Source organism: Lissotriton helveticus, chromosome 1_1 (genome assembly GCF_964261635.1).
Source record: "Lissotriton helveticus chromosome 1_1, aLisHel1.1, whole genome shotgun sequence".
NCBI lineage: Eukaryota > Metazoa > Chordata > Amphibia > Caudata > Salamandridae > Lissotriton > Lissotriton helveticus.
The window spans coordinates 884,749,220-884,772,385 of record NC_136057.1 but is presented as its reverse complement, the minus strand read 5'-3'; the positions used below and the strand labels follow the sequence as shown (position 1 = coordinate 884,772,385).

The 23,166-nt window shown below is 44.2% G+C and overlaps 1 protein-coding gene across 2 annotated transcripts in view; it reads right to left on the bottom strand.

The window, feature by feature from the left end:
• The window catches only part of MON2 (MON2 regulator of endosome-to-Golgi trafficking), a 1,009,595-nt gene that overhangs the window by 697,095 nt on the left and 289,334 nt on the right, over positions 1–23,166 (bottom strand). For both annotated transcript variants that reach the window (XM_078675668.1, XM_078675659.1), the window contains exons 4-6: positions 17,303–17,434; positions 3,509–3,638; positions 2,938–3,035 (exon numbers count right to left, since the gene is read on the bottom strand). In XM_078675668.1, coding sequence (XP_078531794.1) covers positions 2,938–3,035; positions 3,509–3,638; positions 17,303–17,434 — 360 coding nt within the window. The remainder of the gene's footprint in view (positions 1–2,937; positions 3,036–3,508; positions 3,639–17,302; positions 17,435–23,166) is intronic.

Here is a 23,166-nt window from a genome sequence, read left to right as displayed (position 1 = left end):
TTTGCTGGTCCCCTTGATCACCAGAGTCCATCCATGAGTCCTGTTGCTCACCAGGCTCTGTATGAGCAGGAAAATTGTACTCCTCATCTTGCTCCCCTCCATCCCCATCAGAGTATGTGGGTGAAGGTGTTGCACTCCTCCTATGCTGAGGAAGAATCTGCTCTACCAGAACCGGTGTTTCTGCTGCAGGCTTCTTACGTTTCAGAGGAATGGTAAACGACTGCAAAGGTTGTGAAGTAATCTTCCTCTTGTATAGCGTGAGTTTCCCGGTGTCGGCATCGATGAAATGCTCCGACCGTTCTTCAACTAAAGGGTGTCGATGACCCACAGTCCCAGCCGGTTGAGTGGACGTCGACACAGTGTCCTTGGGCACCGACCGCGGTGCAAAGGCCTTCGGCGCCACCTTAGGCGGCAACGTGTAGAGTAGCGGTGCCGATGTGGTCTTCGGAGTGTCTGCCGGCTTCGGTGCGGAAGGAGTCTTCGGTTCCGATGCCAAAGCCTTGTCCTTAAGGAGCTTGAGGGAGTCCGAGACCTGCTTCGTAAAGGAAGCGGACGGCTTCGTCGATCCGACCGATGTCCTTGGTCCGCCCCCAGGGGAAGACCCGAGCGTGGAAGACTTGTGCTTGTCCGTTCGAGGCGCAGGAGCACCCTTGACTGGTGTGCCACGATCACCGTCCACAGCTGCAGACGTCGATGCCGACGGCTTCGGATCGACGGGTTTCCCTTTAGGAGTAACGACCCCAGACTTTGGCTCCGCGCCCTTCACCGACTTCGCGTCAACGGGCCCCTTGGTCTTCGGCGCGACAGACTGTCCCGATGTAGGCTCGACAGCCTTCTTGGACGTCGGCTTGTCTACCTTGGTTGACACCGGCTCGACGGGCTTCTTCGAGCTTGGCTCCTTAACCACCTTCGGCACCTGTGCCTGCTCGCCAGCGTGCATCGGTTTGGAGGTCCCCGAAGACGACGGCATCGGTACCGGAGCAGACGTCTTCTGTTTCGATGGCGTGTCGGCCATTTTTGTTTTCATCGATACCGAGGGTTTTAGTTTCGGTTTCGATTTCAGTAATGGCGGCTCCGCGGAGGTGTCCGTAGCCGGGCCGGAAGGCGGGGCCGTGGATCGAGGTGTAAGGTCTTGGGTAAGGCCGCGTGGCGATCCCGTGACCTGAGCCTTAGTAAGAGTACGAACGGGGCATAGCTCTTCCTCCGAGCTATCTTCCATGGCCCCATATGCTTCGTCGTCGTCCCCTACCTTCTCGACGAGTTCCTCAATGTCTTGACTGTGGATGTCCGCTCCGTCGCCGGACTCGACCTCCACCGGGGTAGGGGAAATCTGCAGGTGACGCACTTGCTCGTCTGCTTCTGGGTCGTCAAAGATGTCCCCCGGTGCTGGAGCCGATCGCTGGGCCTCAAGGCGCGCCACGCGCCGAAGCTTGATCGTCTTCTTCGATCGAAATCTTGAACAGGCCATACAGTTGGCCTCGTCGTGGTCCGGCGACAGGCACTTGTTGCACACAGGATGGACGTCAATGTGTGGGTACTTGGATCCACACACGGGACATTTCTTGAATGGACTCCGCTCCATGCCGTCGAAGTCTTGCTGCGTCGACTAGGCCCCGATCACCGAAGAGTCACTCGACCCCCCGGATATCCGACTCCACGAGCTGGAAGATAGACGGGACCGAACGCGAACAATACCGATGGTGCAAAGAAGGCCTTTTGGCCTTGAAAAAGTTCTATCACAATTCCGAACAGGAGACGTCGAAATCACATCCGAACCCAATGGCGGAAAAAAACAATCTGGGGATGGAGTCGATGCCCATGCGCACTGTAGTCCAGGGGAGGAGCCACCTATCTCGTGATACTTCGAAGACTCTTCCAGGACAACAATGTGCAATCATCCGGACCCAACACTAGGCGGCGATCTATGCTACAGATATGAATTTAGCAGCCCACATGCCTCGAACCTGTAGCTTATCATATGGAAATTATAATTGACGGGATGTGAGCAGAAAACACTGCAATTTGAATTGTTGATGACACACTTGTAGGCAGTCTTTGGTTCTAGCCTTCTTGTGTTGTTTGGTAATAAGAACTGAAAAGGTTTCAAAGCCTACATTTTGTTATGGGTTTTCAGCTCATGTTTCTTGCAGGCAGATTAGAGTCCATCCTTAGGCCTATCACTGTAACACCACGCTATCTGCAGTGCCAACTGCCTTGCACTACCATTGTTTCCCGAGCCTTCTCCACCACTGCGTCCAATATTTCCCCACTCCCATCCCTTTCCCTATCACTGTAACTGCCTCTTTACCTCCCTCACACACACTGTCACTACTCCTAGTTCACTCTGTGTTTTTCTGCTGCAGGTGGTATCACATAAGAGGCCATGTTTATTTTCACGAGTGGCCCTCAGCATGTGCCATTAACTTGACTGTAGGGGGGGGTTCCTCACAATGCATGACGCATGTTCGGTGCCAATGCAGAGGTGAGTTAACTTACAATAAATAGTCAACAGTAAACTCTCACTCATGTTACTGATGCATACGGAAGAATATTATATTCACTTTTTCATTAGACAGGAGCAGAACTCATCTTCAATATATAGAAAATAATTGCATAACGCCATAAATTTTGCTCTATTAACAAATCATGAAAAAAATATTTTTTACCCAGCGTACACGGAGTTTGCGAACGTTGACTCATTAATGCTAGTGAAATTCTAGCTCAATTATGGTGATAAACTGAGTAGCAGTAAAAGCAGCAAAAAACGGTGGGAATTTGAATAGATGGATATAGTCTTATAGTAGTGCTGGGCGCATACTGTTCCTCTAGGACTTAATAAGAACAACTGAATACCTTAAAAGAAATTAAAGTCTAGAAAATGTCATGCAACTTACTTACTTAGATCAACACACGTTTTGTACAGAAACTCGCTCATACCTGGAAGAGCATGTACGCATCTTTTGCACAAGGCTTCAAGCTGCTAACAGATCTTCTGTTGCTGTTTCCAAGCACAGGAACCGGTGTATCTGCAACATCTGCATATAAAAAAGTGATGTGGTCTGGTTAGTGGCATCAGTGTATCATAAAGTTAGAACATATTGTACTAGAAATACATTTTAAAAGGTATAATTTGCCAAAAAAGAACTAATAATTGGCTGTTAAACCTCCAGCAGGAACCGAAATCGACGTTGTAATTACAGGCATGTTGAATCATGACTTCGGTCTCTAAAGCGTTTGAAGGGACCAGCTCATGCAGAGTACAGATTTCAAGATCCCTTCCCGCCTGTTCTGAAGTAGAACTCATGTTTAAAATTATATATGAGTCAGGCAGGAGGCAAAACTCTAGCTGCCGCAAAGAGCTGGATAAGAACCAACCTTAGTGGCCGGAAACACACTTGCAAAGATTAACCAACCTTCCATTCTCCTCAGCAGCATGAGTCAATATGTTGATGAAGGCAGAAAGTGCACCAGTAATGAAAACACGTTACCACACGAGGGTAAACTGTACCTTTGTGACGCTCGTCTTCGGCAACCATCCGCTCAAAAACAACAGTGACAACTTGTCGCACAGTGGCTGCTGCGGTATTGTTGGTTATGTTATCTTTCGTAAAGTGTAGCCGAAAGCAAAGAACGACAGCCTGCAAGGTAAAGAGTTAACAGTTCATTCACGAAGCTTGTGTATGTAATCCCTTCTTCAACAGTTGTATATTGAGCAGTGAGATTTGTGGAGCGAGGTCAAAGTTTTCCAAAGTCACGATGAGAGAGAATATGAGACCAGATGCTCCTCGGGACCCCCACGTTTCGTTCAGACTTAAGGCACTGTGAAAATACTACAATCAAAACTAAGCCCGTTGTTTAGTAATTAGACAATCACGATGTTTTGTAGTTTATTTATAAGCAAGAATAAATAGTATACAATTACATCGGGAATAACGTTATATTTTTTTATCGAGGAAAATGGCTCTCTCTACCATGTCAGCATCTTCTAAATAAACGGACTAACTGAATTGCAAATTCGTTGAAAGAAATCAGGAGCAGTGGGTGGTGTGAACACTTGAGACAGAATTATTTGAAGTAAGTCTTGTTAAAACAGCCATGGATATCAGACACATTAACCAATACACCCGAAAGTGCTGCAGAAGCAGTTTACTCGACAGTAAAAATGCGCCACAGGCTCTAAAAAACGTTTATTGGAGTCAACTTGAAAAAAAAGGAAAACACAGGAGATAAAGTAATATGTTTGTAAGAACCTTTGCTTTACAGCGTTTAAAGATATACTTTTTACACTGAGCCCAAACACCATACTGTGACATTAACTGAACGAACGGTGGGCAGTTTTTGCCCTGGTGCTCTAAAAAGGATGGGTAAATACACACGACAGGGCGAGGCTGGGCTTCAAGTTATGTTGTCTACAGGCAGAATGTTGTAAATGTACAAGTAAGACATCCTGGCTGCTAGAGAGGTTTACTTTTCTGAGCAGATCGCGAAACATGTCAAAGTAGCAAAGAGATCTTTAAAACGAGTGTAGAATTGCCTATCAAACCAGCATACCCCATTTTTTGTTTTGATGAAAGCTCACCGTATCAGATTTCTTTAAATAAAAACATTGAGAATATTCATAGGGAACTTTCAAAGGAAGTTTACGAAATAAATGCCAGCACACAGCTAAGCCCCATCAAAGGCTTTCTGGGATTTTGAGCCAGTCAATATATTGTTCCCAGAGTTTCCAAAACGAGAGCTTCAATGCTACCCACTGTAGTAGTCACTGCATTCTACGGAAAGAGCCATAATAACATTTTTGGTGAGAATTGCCTTCCATCATGAATGCCATGGTCCAAAGGACTGTAGAAGGCCGCTGGTCTTCCCTAATTTAAATAATCACTGGCAAAATCAGCAGGTCTCACCTTTGGGATCTATTGGTTTTGCCTTGTTGTCTGGCATCCCCGTGATCCCCAAGCATGTGAGAAAAACTAAAAAATAGGCAACTGATTTTTTTTTTTAGCTTTGTTTCCCGATCAGATCTGGACCAGTACACAAAAGAAACAAGCATTGGCAAAGTCAATAGGTCTGGCATTGGCCACCAGTGTTCTGGTAATTCTTGTTTTGTCATGGTTTTTGCAAAACGTTATTGTTTGGGAATACGCCAAACCCTCATCAATCTAAATAAAAAAATTGCTACAGGCAAAAAAATAGCTTTTTGGTCTAAAAAACCTGATACATTACCCCCTGGCATTGAAGGGAACTACTTTGTCTTTGGATATGTAGATTGTAGTAAAGTCAGCCAATGGCTGAAGTGGGTTGATACAGTGCCACTTAATGCATGCTGCAGTGGGTGGGGGGACACAACACACACTAATGGATGAAGTCTGGCTGAAACCACTATAAGTAAATATTTTATACACATAAGTTTAGCAAAATCAAAGGGGCTTGGATAACACAGACCTAAAAATGTCAATCAGTCTGACGTTGGCTGCAAGCCTCTTACCTTTGAGAAATAAATAAGGAAACAAAGAAAGAAGGCAGGAAAGAAACAAACGAACAAACATAGTCAGTAACAAACAAAAAAATAAAAGTCAGAAGGAAAGATGGAAACAGAGAAGAAAAGAGAAGGGATAAAAGAAAGAATGAAAGACAGAAGGAAAGAAGAAAAGAGAGAAGGAAAGAACAAAGGGAAGAAAGACAGGGAAGGAAAGAGAAGAAAAAATAGAAGGAAAGAAAGTAAAGAAAGAAGGATGGGAGTGAAGGAAAGAGAAAGAAAGAAGCACAGAAGGAATAAAAAGGAAAGAAAAAGGGAAAAAGAAAGAGAAAGAAGGAAAGAAAGAAAGAGAACAAGAAAGGGAAAGGGAAAAGGAAAGAGAAAGAGAACAAGTAAGAAAAAAGAAAAAAGAAGGCAACAACGAAAGAGAAAGAACGAAATAGAGAGAAAGAGAAGGAACGAGGGAAAGGTAAAAGGAAAGATGTAAGAATGAAAGAAGGCGAGAATGAAAGAGACGTAAACAAGAAAGAAAGAAATAAAGAAATTAGGAAAGAAAAAAAGGAGAGAAAGGAAAAAGTGAAAAGAGGATGACAATACAGAATACATCTGGTATGCTGTGAAATATCAGCAGTCACAAAAGCAAAATACTCCAAAAGGATGTCACAACAGCACTGGCAGGAGATGGGATCTGATAAAGAAGGAATCTGTATCCGCTGCGTCCTGCTTTCATATCATGCTCTAAGATTGTAGATTGGATTCTTGGGAGAGAGCAAAATGCAGCCACTCAAACTGAAATTAACTTGTGGCCTAAGTAGGCTGACCCACTGCCCCCATGCTATAAGCTGTAGTATTAGGCGGAAGCAAAATGGGAATGATACTACAACGGACCAATGAATGAAGAGAGAGGGCTGAAAGCCCCTATCTGTAAGTATATTATACATACTTTAATTACATCAAAAGGTCTTAGCTAATGCCAGACCTAAAAAAACTCAAAAAAACACACAAGGGCCTTGACTCCTAACTCAGCCCGGCTGAGCCAAACTTAACAATATACCAAAACAAATGCCAATGCTGAGAGATTAATTTTTCAACTCTACAATTCACATAAGTAGCTGTTTGGAATCAAGCACAAGCAACTTGCTTAAGAAATTGCAACATATACATTTTATTCTTTTTCTTTTTTGAATTCTTCACTTTTTATAACCATATTTTTTGGTGCATGGAAATACAAACAATGTTTTATATACAATATATACAGCGATTATAGAAAATAATAGAAAAACATTTACACACTTCAAACATTCTTGGCCATGCAGGGTATTGGTTAGTTGTATGGACATGGTCCTAGCCCACTGTTGGGGCAATTGTGTATGGACACAAGTTCGGGTGTAATCCCCTTCTCCCTCTTCTACGTGTTATTCGTTTGTAAAAAAGCTTTTTATTTTGTATGGTGTGTTCATTTAGGTGATGGCTGAAAAAGACACACTTGCCTTTAGTGAGGAACATATACAGAACCTGATTAGAGACCCCCCGTGTTTGCTTCAGCAGCTCTCAGCCTTACAGCTAGTACTCAAAACGAATCGGACAAATTAATCCGCTTACGTAAAAAATAAATTCAGACGGACCTCCACGGTCATTTTTTACTTCAGCATTTACGGTCAGGAACCATCCCGGCGGGACTCCAAATTCGCAACATCCCAGTCGTCTTTACTGACGACCCGGTCTACAAAAAAGGCTTCAGTGGGATCGAAACGAAATGCAGCAGAGACCTTATGGTCCTGACAATTGAGACCGCACACAGAATATCTCTCAAAGAACTAGAAGAGATAGCAACTCTACAGAGGGAAATTGAGAACAACCAATTGATCACGGATTCTAAAGCTCTTTTGGATAAAATTGACAAAGAAATTTTGGAATTTAAGGATTTCACTGTAACTCAAAAAACCAATAAATTTGAGGTAGACAAAAAGAACTTCTCATTGGAGTCCACTTACCCTTTTTTGAATAAGGATTTCTATACACGCTCTGACTCACGCCGATTTCTACAAGACAACCAGGGACGGTCGCGTCGTAAATTCGCAACTTTTTCAGACACAACATCATCGTCAGGAAGCGAGTCTGATAATACCAGCAGGCCACCCCAAAATAGAACAGGCAATCAATCGGATCAACATCAACAACAACAACAAAATCAAACACCTTTTTTAGGGCGAGGCCTACAGAGAGGCAGGGGCCGGATTCGCTTCTCCCAACCATGGGAGATGAGAACGCGTCGACAGTATTACAAGAGTTAAATAAAACACCGATTTTCAATCTATCTGACAGGATCCTAATCCCAGCTGAAACAGCTATTTTGACCAAAGGGCTCAATTTTGTTCCATCTAGACCCACTGACTTTGTCAAAATGAAATTAGAGACATTAGAATTTTGCCGCAAGATCCTGTTAAAAACATTCTTTCAAGAATCAGATGAAAACCAAAAGGAGGAGGTTACAGGTTTTAAGAGAAAATCGTCCTTCTGCCCCAAAGGGCCTAAAATCCCAAAGGAAGTAATAACATTCGAGCGTACAGTACTATCTGGAATATCCTCAATCGAAAAAAAGAAAAACTTTGTCAAATATAATATATCGAAAGCGGAAAAAGAGGCTTTATTGACTATCAAAAATGACAACACAGTTGTTGTCAAGCAGGCCGACAAAGGCGGCGCTATTGTGATCTGGGACATTACCAAATACAAACAGGAAGTCCACCGCCAATTAAACAACAATATGTGCTATAGACGCATAGGAAAGGACCCCACCTTGGAAATAAAAAATCAAATATTTGAAATAATTCAAAAAGGCTTTGACCAAGGATTTGTCGGACCAAAAGAACTAGCCTTTTTACAAAATAAAAACCCAAGAACTCCAGTGTTCTATGTGCTCCCTAAATTGCACAAAGATGAAGTGAACCCACCAGGCCGCCCTATAATTTCTGGGTGTGAGTCACTTTTCGAACCGGTGGCGAAATACATCGACTTCTTTTTGAAACCTTTTATTGACACCATTCCAGCTCATTTGAGAGATACCACTGCGTTTCTAAATCGAATAGCTACCATCCACTTTGACAGCAATAGACAACTTTTGGTCACATTAGACGTTGTGTCATTATACACTCAAATCCCGCAAGAACAGGCTCTCGAAACTTTGACAGTGTTCCTGGAGAACAGGGTAAGACCAGTCAGAGTCCCCACGGATTTCATCCTTGAGTTGGCCCGCTTTGCACTACAGAAAAATTTCTTTACATTTGATGCAGAGTTCTTTTACCAAATAAAGGGGGTAGCGATGGGGTGCCCCTTTGCCCCAGAGTTAGCAGTGATGTTCATGGGATTATTCGAAGAGAAATTTATATATAACGACAATCCGTACAGGAACTGCATATCCAACTACATGCGTTACATAGATGACGTGTTCCTCGTCTGGACGGGGGGACACGAGGAACTTAACCAATTTGTCGGCTGGCTTAACGCAAGAACCAGCGACATTAAGTTCTCAGTTACAGCATCCAATGAATTCATTACATTCCTGGACGTCAAAGTGGAACCGCATGAAGGGGGATTAAGTACAACTTTGTTCCGTAAACCATCAGACAGAAACAAAGCGTTGCATTTTTCTAGCAACCATCCACGCAGCCTCAAACAAAACTTACCATTTGGGCAGTTTCTGAGGATTCGCCGAAATTGTTCAAATAAAGAGGAGTACTTTGAACACGCTGGCCATTTAAAAGACTGTCTGATTCATAGAGGATACCCTAAAAAACTGCTAAAAACTCCCTCAAACGAGCATGGTGGACTCCACGAGAGACCTTACTAGAAAAGAAAATCAAACCAGATTTGAAAAGGTTGGTCTGTGTAACCACTTTCTGTCCAGCAGCAAACCAACATAAGAAACTCATTATGTCAAATTGGCATTTATTGAAAGATCTCCACGAAGATTTCACCGCACCCCCACTCTTTGCGTATAAAAAAGAGAAAAGCGTGGCCAATCATATTGTTAGAGCCGCCCTTCCAGTTGTAAAAGCCCCAACATTGAAAAGCTTGTTTGGACTACCCCCAACTAAAGGACACCATAAGTGCGGGACTTGTACCTGCTGTGATGAGACGATTGAAGACTGTGTTTTCACTTTTGACAACGTCTATTGGAAGCATGATACCTTTACGAATTGTAAAACCAAAAATGTGGTTTATGCCATTGTCTGTCCATGCCCTTTGGTCTACATCGGGAAAACTACACAGGAAGTCAGGAATCGGATCACGCAACATAAATCCAGGATCCGCAGAGGGGTTGAAAACGCACCACTGGTAAACCATTGGACTAGTTTGAAACACAAACAAACTGACCTAAGATGGACAGTCCTTTCCAAAATCGAAAGGGACCCACGGGGCGGTGATTTGGAGGCGAAATTATGTCAGCGTGAAGCGCTGTTGATAATGAAGTTTAACACAGCATTGAGGGGCCTTAATGAAATATCGGAAATTTATAAGCCTAACAGCTGAATTCCCCCCAACTAGGACCCACAATATTACACATTCTGTAGCCTATAGGATATGCGATTCACTCCTGGGATACAATACATCCCGGTGGTGAAGCGCTGTTTATAAGGAAGTGCATTACAGCACTGAGGAATGAAATACCGTAACCATGACTCCCAGCACTGTGGTCGCATTAAAATCCACTATGCAGGCATTATATTTTGCGATCCATCTCTGAGTTTCATTCCACCTCGCCGGTCCGGTGATCTTAACTACATATCCCAGAACCACATGGGCCCTTTCCAACCAGGAAGTACCAGCCGTGGTTGTTCAAGCAAGCGAAGGTGACCTCTCCCGCACGCTCGCCCGAAGTGCAGAAGCATCTCGACCGGTATGTTTTCTACCGTTCGTTTCCACCGTAAGGATCTGCTAGTTGTCCACACGCCAGAGTAAGACTGATAGATCTTCCGTGTTTGTTTCACAGGGGTAGACCGATACAAGCCCTCATCCCTAGTAACAAGCAAGGACAGGGAAGCCATGGCGAACCAGACGCCATCGTCCTAGCGGGTAAGTTGCATTCCCCGCACGGGGGTAAAGCACTCGAGTGCCTGGCAGTGAATGATGTGACTAAATGAAGCGCGCTTTTTTTGTTTGTCTCCTTTGCAGCCCCCGCGCGCACTTTCTATTGGAAATACTTTGTTTTGGATTCAACCTCTTTACGTTTGGACCATTGGCCAAGCTTTTAAGGTATGACTAGGACGCTGCTGTTGTTTGTCATAGGGGTTAAGTCTCTTTTCCTTTCATGATCCTAAAGCGGAGTTGTGTTGTTTTTTGTATTATCACAGAACCCAATTTGGTCCTGAGGAGAACCCCGCCAGTAACAGGGGTTCGAAACGCGTCGACCAGCTCAGTCCCGTATCTGGTTTACATTTATTTATTTCATAACGGTGTCTCAACTATTAGAAAGAGATGTGGACACTCCTTGTGATTAGCCTTCTTTAAAGACTTCAAAATTGAAAAAGCACAAAAGGATTCTTTCCATTACAACAGTCCATTTGATACGGAGACCTATTTTTGTTTAGTCATGTTGTGTGATTGTGTTTTGTATGACTGAATGGCCAAGAATGTTTGAAGTGTGTAAATGTTTTTCTATTATTTTCTATAATCGCTGTATATATTGTATATAAAAAAAATTGTATTTCCATGCACCAAAAAATATGGTTATAAAAAGTGAAGAATTCAAAAAAGAAAAAGAATAAAATGTATATGTTGCAATTTCTTAAGCAAGTTGCTTGTGCTTGATTCCAAACAGCTACTTATGTGAATTGTAGAGTTGAAAAATTAATCTCTCAGCATTGGCATTTGTTTTGGTATATAGACCTAAAAAAACTAGCATGAGCAGGTGGGGAGAAGCAACGTGGGTGGGGGAAGCAAAAATGAGGATGAAAAGAAACACAGGCATGGGTGGGGGGAAGCTACACAGAGGGTGCAGGAAGGTAGGCAAACTGAGAGAAAGGAACATGGTGCTGGGGAAGCAAAGAAAAGAGATGGCTCAACTTGGAGCTGGGAGGGTGAAGCACACGCCTGAGAAAAACTTGAGGGGAAAAGCACATGGCGTGAGCACATCACAGAGGAGTGAAGGGGACAGCAGAGAGAGAGAAACACAAGCACAGCAGAGGGGGGGGAAGTACACAAGGGAGATAGCTGGAAAACACAAGAACTCTTGTGGAGTACTAAATCTAAAAGAAAAAAGTAGCCCCTGAAAAATGAGCAGTGGAAGAACACGTTATGTATCCATGCTCAGGACAAATGCATGAAGAGGAAGTACAGCACAAGCTATCAATAAAGAAGCAAGAATCATAGACTGACAATGAAGTCATGGTAAGCATTATTTGCGCTCTATGCCCATTGTAATTTGACAATAAGTTGCGCAACAGACAGCGAAGGCGCCATCTAGTAGACACAACCTAAAAAGAAAAACCATTTGAAAAAATAATTAAAATGGGAAACCTTGATCATGAATTGATGCTAATTTCATATCAACGCACCTCCATTTAGCTTAGATGATTGCAGCAGATGCTACCACTTGGCTGCAGAAATACCTCGAGAGAAATGGCCTGCTGTTGTTGTACAACTGGTAGCTCAAACCCTCAGGGAACAAAGAAAGTTTAAGAGACATGACAGAAAGGCTACTGGAGTTGAACAGTAAGGGTAGACCAGCAGCTCCAATATTTTTACATTTGTCACATGCCTCAGACACCATTGGCCATGGTGTTCTCCTTACTTCCCTTGAGTTTGAATCAGGTTTTAAGAATATAGATAAGGTCCTTGAGTGAATATACTCTTTACTTACAGAAATGGGCCCACAGATCTGGTTGGATCAATTTTACTACAGCTAAGCTGTGGCATAATTAGCCCTCCTGCAATGCCGGCATTACGTCACATGCTGTTTTTCGCAAAAAAATGAAAACTTGGCTTTTTTCCCTTCCATAATGATTGGGTCGGTTTTTCCGTTTCTCGTGTAACAGCTTTTTTCCCCAGTGCTTTGACATCCTTGGGTATAATGTGTTGCAGGCTTGCTTGCAGGCAAGTTGCTTCACACGCCGCACAGCTCCACCTTACTGCGCCCGTGCCTCTAGCCCAGCTGCCGCTGCCAGTTCGTGCCTGCTCTTGACCCCCTGCTCTGGTATCTTTTGCTCTTTTTGATGTTCTTGCGAATGTACTTGTGCTGTACTGTGTACTTTACTTTTTTGTACTTCCCTATATCTGTTTCCCTTTTTTCCTTCCTCCTGCATCCCTTAGTCCCCTGTTTCCTGCCGCTGCGTACCTGCGGCCCCGCCCCCTCACCTCGTTCCCTTCACCGTTCCCGCCGCTGCGTCTCCTGCGGCCTCGCCCACCCGATCCCCATTCGCCGATCCCCCCCTCCCAGCTCCTCCGCCCCCCCCCCTATCCCCCTACTTATGGCGGCTGCGCCTCTGGCCTGCCAGAGGCAAGCCCTTCTGCGCCCGTCCGCGCCTGGACCGCGCCCAGCGACAGAACCCCTGGGCCCGGCGAACGCCACAAAACCAGACTCCGCTACCATGCCAGCACCCTCCACGCACTCAACTCCAGCCGATACCCCCGCTGCTTCCAGGCCGCCCGAAGCGCACCCACGGTCCTTTCTTCTGCCACACCTGCAGATTCACCTGCGACAGAGTCACCAAAGCACCAAGGACCGGACCCAACCACCTCCGCTGCATACTCCTTAACACACGCTCCGCACCAAAAACGCCATCGAGCTCTGAAACCTGCTTGACACCCTCACCCCAGACGTTGCCTTCCTAGCCGAGACCTGGTGGAACGACTCCTCAGCACCAGACATCGCCATAGCCGTCCCGGACAGCTACAAGATCACCCGCAGGGACCGCACTAACGAAATTGGAGGAGGAATAGCCATCGTCCACAAGTCCACGCTCAAGGTCTCCACCCACTCAGACGACACCCTCAACTCCGCCGAACACCTGCACTTCCGGATCCACACCCATCCCAACACCACCCTCAGAGGAACACTTGTCTACAGACCTCCCCCCCGGACCCGGGCACAGTTCAGCGACTCCATCGCCGACCTCATCAGCACGCACGCCCTCGCCTCCACGGACTACATCCTCCTCGGGCAACTGAACTTCCACCTCGAGAACAACAACGACACCAAGTCCGCCACCTTGATCGACAACCTCGGCCTCAAACAACTCGTCACTGCTCCCACCCATGTCGCCGGCCACACGCTCCACCCCATCTTCTCCACAAGCCCCCACGTCTCCTTCAGCCACACCACCGAACTCCACTGGACCGACCACCACTGCATCCATCTCACCTACGAGAAACCCACCATGCCCCACCGCACCCAACAACTACCCCGCCGCTGCTGGAGCAAAGTCACCGAAGATCAGCTGACCACCACCCTCGCCCAGAACCCTCCCACCGACCCAGACGCCACCGTCCGCAACCTCAGACAGTGGATCAACGACTGCACCATTACCCTCGCCCCGCTCAAGAAACCCGCCAACAGCCGCACCAGAAAGAAAGCCACCTGGTTCACCGAAGAGCTCAAGACCTCCAAACGAGCATGCTGGAAACTGGAGAAGAAATGGCTCCACGAACGAACACCGGACAGCCACGCAACCCACAAGGACGCCACCCGCAGACATCACCACCTCATCAGACTAGCCAAGAGATCCTCCTTCAAAGCCCACCTGGACAACAACGCACACGGCAGCAAAGAGCTCTTCAGCATTGTGGAGGAACTCTCCAACCCCAGCGCCAACACCGACGACATCCCGCCTTCACAAGAACTGTGCGACTCGCTGGCCACCTTCTTCCACCGCAAGATCGCTGACATCCACAACAGCTTCAACACCACGACCCCCCCCGACAACGCCAGACCCCACCCGCCCTACGAACACTACCCGCATCAACGGCCTGACCGCCTGGACCAACGATGACGAGACACACAAGGCCATGAACTCCATCCACTCAGGATCACCGTCAGACCCCTGCCCTCACCACATATTTAAGAAAGCAGATGCAACCATCGCACCCCAACTACGGAAAGTTATCAACATCTCCTTCGAGACAGCCACATTCCCGGAAAGCTGGAAACACGTAGAGATCAACGCCCTTCTCAAGAAACCCAAGGCGGACCCCAAGGACCTCAAGAATTTCCGGCCCATCTCCCTGCTCACGTTCCCGGCGAAGGTCATTGAGAAAATCGTCAACACGCAACTGACCCGCTAACTCGAGGACAACAACATCCTAGACCCGTCCCAGTTCGGATTCCGAAGGAACCACAGCACCGAGACAGCCCTCATTGCCGCCACAGACGACATCAGGCTCCAACTAGACAACGGCGAAACATCAGCCCTCATCCTCCTGGACCTGTCAGCCGCCTTCGACACGGTCTGCCACCGCACACTAAAGTCTCGCCTTCAAGAAGCCGGAATCCAAGAGAAAACCCTGGACTGGACCTCATCCTTCCTCTCCAGCAGAAGCCAAAGTGTCCACCTCCCACCCTTCCGTTCCCAAGCCGGCAACAACATCATCTGCGGCGTACCCCAGGGCTCATCCCTCAGCCCAACACTGTTCAACGTCTACATGGCCCCCCTCGCACACGTCGCCCGCCAGCACAACCTTAACATCATCTCCTACGCCGATGACACCCAGCTCATCCTCTCCCTCACCAAGGATCCGCACACCGCCAAAACCAACCTCCACCAGGCAATGAAGGCCATCGCCGAATGGATGAGGAGCAGCCGACTGAAGCTGAACTCGGACAAGACGGAGGTCCTCATCCCCGGTCCCACCCCATCAGCCTGGGACAACTCCTGGTGGCTGGGAACAGCACCGACACTCACCGACCAAGCACGCAACCTAGGAATCATCCTCGACTCCTCCCTCTCCATGTCGAAACAGGTCAGCGTCGTCTCCTCCTCCAGCTACAACACCCTCCGCATGCTCCGCAGGATCTACAAGTGGATCCCTACCGACACTAGAAGAATGGTGACACAGGCCCTCGTCAGCAGCAGACTGGACTATGGCAACGCACTCTATGCAGGAATCCCGGCCAAACACCTGCGACGACTGCAATGGATCCAAAATGCTTCCGCTCGACTGATCCTCAACGTCCCTCGCCGCAGCCACATCACCCCCTACCTGAGAGATCTACACTGGCTCCCCGTCGATAAGATAAGAGGATCACCTTCAAGCTACTCACCCACACACACAAAGCACTCCACAACACCGGACAAGCCTACCTCAACAGCAGACTCAGCTTCTACATTCCCACCTGCCAGCTCCGCTCCGTCAGCCTCGCCCTCGCCACTGTCCCCCGCATCCAACGAACGACCTCCGGCGGCAGACCCTTCTCCTTCCTTGCTGCAAAACCCTGGAACACCCTTCCTACCCACCTACGGCAGACCCAAGACCTGCTCATCTTCAGAAAACTTCTCAAGACCTGGCACTTCCAGCAGTAGCAGCATGAGACCCTCACGGGTAATTAGTGCGCTTTATAGGTAAAATTGATTGATTGATTGATTGATTGATTGCTGGCTTGCATACATTTAATAATATAAATATATTATATTATCTGTGCCTCTCACCTGGGTGGTCTTTCAAGGCTTTGCCTTCCAGCCTATATATAGTCGCCCTAGACCAATGTACTGGGACCATGGTCCTAGGCGAATAATGTTTGCTGACAACACTTAGATCTTGCTAGACCTGCATGGAGACTCTAAAGAAGAATATCAGTAATAGAACGTCTTGTGTCAGTGTGGACAAGGATCGAGAGTAATGTTTGGTTTTCAGTGGAGACAAGATAGATATTTTACTATTTGCTTGTAATATGACTGACATACTCCCTTTAATACCAATAAAAACATTTTAAAAAAAATAGGCACAGCACCACACCCTGCAAGAGAGGCACAATTATATTTGACAAAGGTCTTACTTTTGAACCCTATGCGCAAAATATCAGATTATCATTTGTATACAAATTTAAAGTTAAATTCTTCGTATTTAACCACTATTAAATGCTAATTCATGCAATTGGGTTCCTGAGATTCTGTACTATACGACTAACTAAATTTACTAAAGAAAAGATGGTACAGGCAGTACTAAACCACTTTACTAAACTCAATAATGCCTTGGGGAAATATGTCTGTGTGTCAGGAGCCCAACAGCAACATTGTCTGGTTGACTAGCAACATGGTAATATACTACACACTCATTTAATATCGAAAGCAGATCTAGGTTTTTAAATACTTTCATCTTTTCATTTTATGAATCACACTATTTATACTCCGTTATGTCTTGCTGTTTTGCATTGTGTGTGTATATCCTCAGAAGCTGTACTTTGGTACTTCATTCTATGTGCTTTGCGAACTGCATCAACTAAAAATGTTAATGGAGGGAGAAGACCTTTAGCAATCAGCAGATTTGAGTGACACACAGCAATTAGTGCATGTTGGACCAATGTGTTCAAGGAAGACTTAGAGGAAACTGGAAATGGGTTTCTGAAAAACAAATCACCGTATCACATTAATGAGAGAGCTGTAAAGGAGTATCACTAATGTAACACCTCTTTGCGGATTTCATTTGGACCATGCAAAGTATTTTTTAACAATTCTTTTTATTGCATTTTAACTACAATAATAGCAATAAACACAAACTGACAGTAAACTGTAGAGAAGAATCCCATACTATATACCACAAATAATGTTCAATTCAAAGCATTTTACACTGAAAGTAAATGGACAGCCACGTTTAACACCTAATATACAATACCTTGGAGAGTGCTTCATCGTGGACAACAGTGTTGGTCGTCAAAAGTACAAGGACTGTCTGAAGTAACTTTAGTTCTTCAAGGCCGTTCTCCATTAGTTGCCATAACATATTAATAATATTTCCGGCAGCAATCTGCACAAGAGAATAAAAGTGATCATCACAAGTGTCCTTTATTTCACAGGTCAAAGCTGGAGTTTTCCACACAATTGTGAGTCATGTTTATTGCGGTCCATGTAGACTCAGGCTGCCAGCTCAGCAGATAGCTCACCACATATCTTCAATGGGTTGACGTAGCAGAAAATAGTTTACAGGCGAAAATATGCTTATGAAAATAAATACGAGTGTAATGCATACCAAATATCATCTGTGTGTACACAGATATTTTAGGGCAGCAATGTGTGTGAAGATATGTCAAAAACCAAGGCTCAAATTACCAACAAACGAGTACCAAAACATCAAAAGGACAGTTTGCATGCAACAGAGGTTAACACAGAATGTTATTGGTACATCCAAGAGTTTTGTTACAACAGAACAATTTATCAAGAATTGCCAAATCTAAAAGGTCAGACTTTGGCTGCAAAGCTACTGCCTTGCCAGTGCTTCTTTCCTTTGAATGATTTCTAGCAAGGTTTAACAGAAGCCATTCAAAGATACATGTGTGAGGAACACAGGTAGCTCTCTTTGAATGTTTTTTTGTTATACTTGATTAAAACTTAACTAAAAAGTATACAAAAAAGGCCACTGGTGGAAGTATTCATAACCCATATAAAAATAGGGAGCTCTAGATGTGCCAGCGTGGAAAGCAGGCACACGAACAAGTGGTTGTGAAGGCCCAGTGGCACTCTTGGAAGTAAATGTTTATTAAACATTGTTCCATTAGTCTCTGGCATTTAAGGGGAATAAATAAACTCTCACATGGACCATTCCAGTTCTACACTCCAGTTCCACATCTTCAAACTTGCCTCCTCCATCCCAGTAAGGATACCCTCGCCTCTCGACCTGTGCCTAGGGCTCAGAACTATGCTACCCTCCGAACTTTATCAAAACATGTTATGTAGATTCTTTGTATGCTATGCTTTGCTAACTGTCTCATTTGTACTGTGCTCTCATTGAAAAGTGCTCTGATATCCTATCCTGGGTCTGGTCTGCGCTATAGAAAACTCTAAAAATAAAAATAAATAAAACATGTGCACCGGTAAACTGCCACTCACAGTGAGAGGATCCAATTGGTAAAGTGGCCTGACTCAATGCCTTGTGCTCTACGATGTGGTAGGGAAAAAGCAAAATGTGAATGACACTACAAGAAACTAATGGGTTAAGCAGGCTGAATTAAAGTGTGTGGAATTAGTTATTGCCAGATCTAAAAAGTGATGGAGTAAATACCGCAAGCATAAGGTATAACAACTGTACAGTTCCATCAACATCTCATCCCAAGAAATATTCATCTTTTGCAACACATTATGTGCAAGCTAAAAGAAAGCTGTATCATGCACATTACACAAACTGTTTGCCATACTAACGAAATTGTGAATTTGTGGCATTACCTGTCCATTGGCTCATAAGAAACATAAGCATAAACAATATAACAACAGTTACCTTTACATATAGTACTGTGGAAGGAAAACAATGTATTTAATTGAGTGAAGGTACACATAGTAACACTTTTAAAAAATATGAAGTTTGGAGGATTCTCTTCAGCTCACTTCTGATTATAATTATAATTATATTGCCATTTGCAAATATAAAATGCAGAGAATACTAAATTGGATAACTTACTGGATGACTTACTCTAACACGACACAGGAAAGCATTTTAGTGAGCTGATGAGAATCCTTCAAACTTCATATTTTTTTTTAAAGTGCTACTATGTGTACATTCACTCAATTAAATACATTGTTTTTCTTTCACAGTACTATATGTACAGGTAATTGTTGTTAAAATGTTTAGTCAATAAAAAGACTGAAATTAAAAAAATATTAAAATCTAAGGAACTATAGCAAACAACCATAAATCTTCTTTATACACACTACTATGGCCATCTCTACTCCATTCAACCTTTTCCATCTTCAACGTTCTGGAGGTAGATGACATTGTAAACTCAAGCAACAAAATTTCAACCTCCAAGAAGTCAGTAAAACTTTGTCCAAGATTCCCAACAATTATCCTCAAATCATGCCCTTGTTCTACGTCAGTGTTCTTCGCCTTTATAAACGTATTGCTAACCCTCCGAAAAAGTCCCTCCATAAAACAGTCATTATCACATCAACATCTGGGAGGGCAAGTAAACAGAACATTTCATAAGTCTGTACTACACTGAAACCTACGCAACAATTTTACGTTGGTATCCTCAGACTGATTAGTGGGAGCAGTACAAGTGCATCAAACTTGAAATAGTATGGAAAATGGGTGACCTAAATTTAATTTAGAAAAGCTCCGAGCTTCCCATTATTTTAAGAATGTCTTTGTTATTAGATTTGTTTGTGAATTAAATAAAATATTTCATCATTTGTGTTTGATGAATGCTTGTTTCTGTATTTTCAGGTATTGGTTCAAGGTTCAAATCATTAGAATTGCCTAGGCCGGAGTCCTTGGATTCCAATTATGATTCAGTAGCGGGGTCCATGGATTCCAGTAATGATTAAACAGGGTACACAGAAGTCAATAGGTTAACAGCTATTGATCCTGGGAATCAATCCTTTTCCTGCAAGCTGGTTAACTTTTAGAGATGATTGTGAAAAAACACAATCCAATTATACAAACTGAAAATCGAGAGTTGCTAAGAGGACATTCAGGCATGTAATATAAATAAGTCCATAAATAATGTGTGCCACTAGACGAAGGAAAACAAACTATCTAACAAGCATTTACAAATGCAGCATGTTTTGCCCTGCTCAACCCTCTCTCCAACACCCAGGCACTGGCAAAGCGTATAAGTCTGAATCGGAGAAGGATGGGCTAAATATGTACACAAGTGAGCTTGTTAGATATGTTCACTAGTACTGGTTCCTCCCTTCTGAGCCAGCTTGTGTTTCAATTAATTCAAACCTATTGACATTTATTTGTTGGCGCTATCATACCAAGGCTGCCTATAATATGCTAGAAACTACCACCGTTTAGCCAGGGCCAGCACTATGCTAGGATGGAAACAATCATGCACTCTATGGCCAAAATATGGCCAATTACCATCATAATTAAGGGGCCATCATTACAACAGCTGTGGTTGCCATAAATGCTCACAGTAAGGGAAGAATTAGCACAGTTATCCAGATAATGCTCACAATAATTCAAGCAACATCTGATGAACCCGCCATTTGTGGTCCACCAGAAGACACCTGCAAGCCTGTCCAACTTGGCAAAGAGTGATCCTGCCAAATGATTGCGAACTAGGGAGCCACCCCCAGAATTTCCACCCATTTCCAAAAGCATAGTGCCTCCTGGCATAAAATCTATAACCATAGAGGTGGTGTGGCACACCGGTGGTTTAACGCGTGTTCAACAAATAGGTAATACAAACTCGATATTAAATGCGATTTATGGGCGCCTCAGGAATGCATCTCTTCCGGCTGGTAGAGACGAACTTGAAGACTATAACACGGGAGCGTGGGGGATCCCACGCGGAATCCTGAGGAGCTCCTAAAAGGTCTTAGCCTTAGAGATTTCAAAAATTGATCAGGTGTAAATCCAAAGTTTATTAATCAAGTTTAATCCGTATAGTCATATATTGGAATTCATATAGACAAACGTGGAAACTTCGATAAGTTCAACATGTGGGTTTCAAACTGCGATTAATCCCTATGCATTTCGGGACCACCGTCCCTTCATCAGGGGATCTGTAGAGGAAATAGACATCGTTTTAGAGGGGGGGGGCCTGTCCTCAAAAAATAAATTAAATAAGGAAACTTAGAAGGCACAACAACCTCGTCCATAGCCCATGCCACCAGGAGCAAAACCAACTTGTCATAAACATATCAAAAACTGAATTATCTGCCAACCAGATGAAAGTATTACAAAAAGGGACTTCATTTGTCCCCACTTATCACACCAATAAATTAGAGACTGAAATCAGTTTCTATAAATTCATGCGAAGTTTACGACTACGCCATTTCTTCACTAATGTGAATCCTCCCATCGGTCCAACTATACAACACGCCTGTAAAGAATTGAAAAGTAAGAGTTCTTTCCTGGCCCCAGTAAGCCACAAAATTCTGGATTCGTATGAAACCATCACACTTAAGGCTTTACGAGACAACCATAATAAGATTTCACCCAAGATCAAGAATTTCAGCACCAGTGATTACAGGGCTCTACGGGAAATCACTAACAATAAGAAAATTACCTGCTGCAGAGCCGATAAAGGTGGCGCCTTAGTGATATTGGATCATGACTTTTACCACTCCAGTGTAACAGCTCATGTGAGCGATGTTGAACTATACATGAAGTTGATCTCTGACCCCACTGATGCTTTCGTTAAAATCTTGAGAACTATTCTAGAGAAAGCCATGACTTTGGGAACCATTTCGCAAAAAGACTTAAAATACTTGATTCAACTCAACCCGAAATGTCCCAGCATTCACATGCTGCCTAAAATTCACAAGAGTTTACACCAACCCCCATTCAGACCGATTGTCTCTACCAAAACGTCGATCCATGAACCCATTGGGAAGTTCGTTGATATGTAACTTCAACCTATTGTGAAAGAGATGTCCACTTACATACGCGATTCAACCGACTTCTTGAATAAAGTGAATAATGTGACTTTGAACTCGAACACTACATACACCTTAGTCACGATTGACGTATGTGCATTATATACCTCTATACCCCATAATAGGGGCATTGATGCCTTGGAATCATTCCTACTTTCCCATCCGATGGACGAAGACCTCAAAGTACTAATTTTGGAACTTATGCACTTTATGCTGTATCACAGCTACTTCTGCTGGAACGACGAGTTTTTCTTGCAACTAGTTGGAACTGCAATGGGAAATTGTGCAGCCCCTAGCTATGCAAACCTTTTTATGCACCGTCTGGAAATCGACAACATATTGGAAAACACTCTATGGCGCAGCAAAATTCAAACCTATTGGAGATACATAGAGGAATTTTTTTTAATTTGGGCTGGTCCCCCTGAAGAGATCCTTGAGTTTCTGGTCTACCTCAACCAGGTAGATGATCACATCCGATTCACCCACCACATCGACCCAAAGTGTTTGCCATTTCTGGACATTCTGGTTACCATTGATAATGGAAGATTGAAAACTTCTCTGTTTGTCAAAGAAACTGATGGCAACAATGCTTTGTTGTATACTCGCTGCCACCCAACTCCCTTGAAGAAACATCTACCTTTTTCTCAGCTACTACGGGCCAAAAGAATCTGCTCGGACCATGATGAATATTCAAACTTTGAAACCAACATCTAACTTAAATATAGAGACAGGAAATACCCTGATGCAATCTTATCTGCTGCTCAAGAACGCGTTAAACTGAAAACAAGGGAAGAACTCTTGACGTTGAGTCCTCGCCAGAAAAAAACTGAGAGACCTGTATTCGTGTCCAAATACTCATCAACAAGTCCTACCATTAAGAAGATCATTCTACGCAATTGGTCAATGATACAATTAGAACCAGACTTCCAAGGAATCTTCAATTGCACTCCTTTGTTCGCCTACCAAAGAGCAAAAAATCTGAAAAACATGCTAGAATTCACCCCATCATCTACTGTTTCTGTTTTTTCTGGAACTAAACCATGTGACAATTGCAGTCATTGCAACAACATAATCAGGGGTAACTCCATCAACCATCCTCGAACTGGAAAAATGATACATCTCAAAACCAACGCCACATGTGACTCCATGAACTTGGTG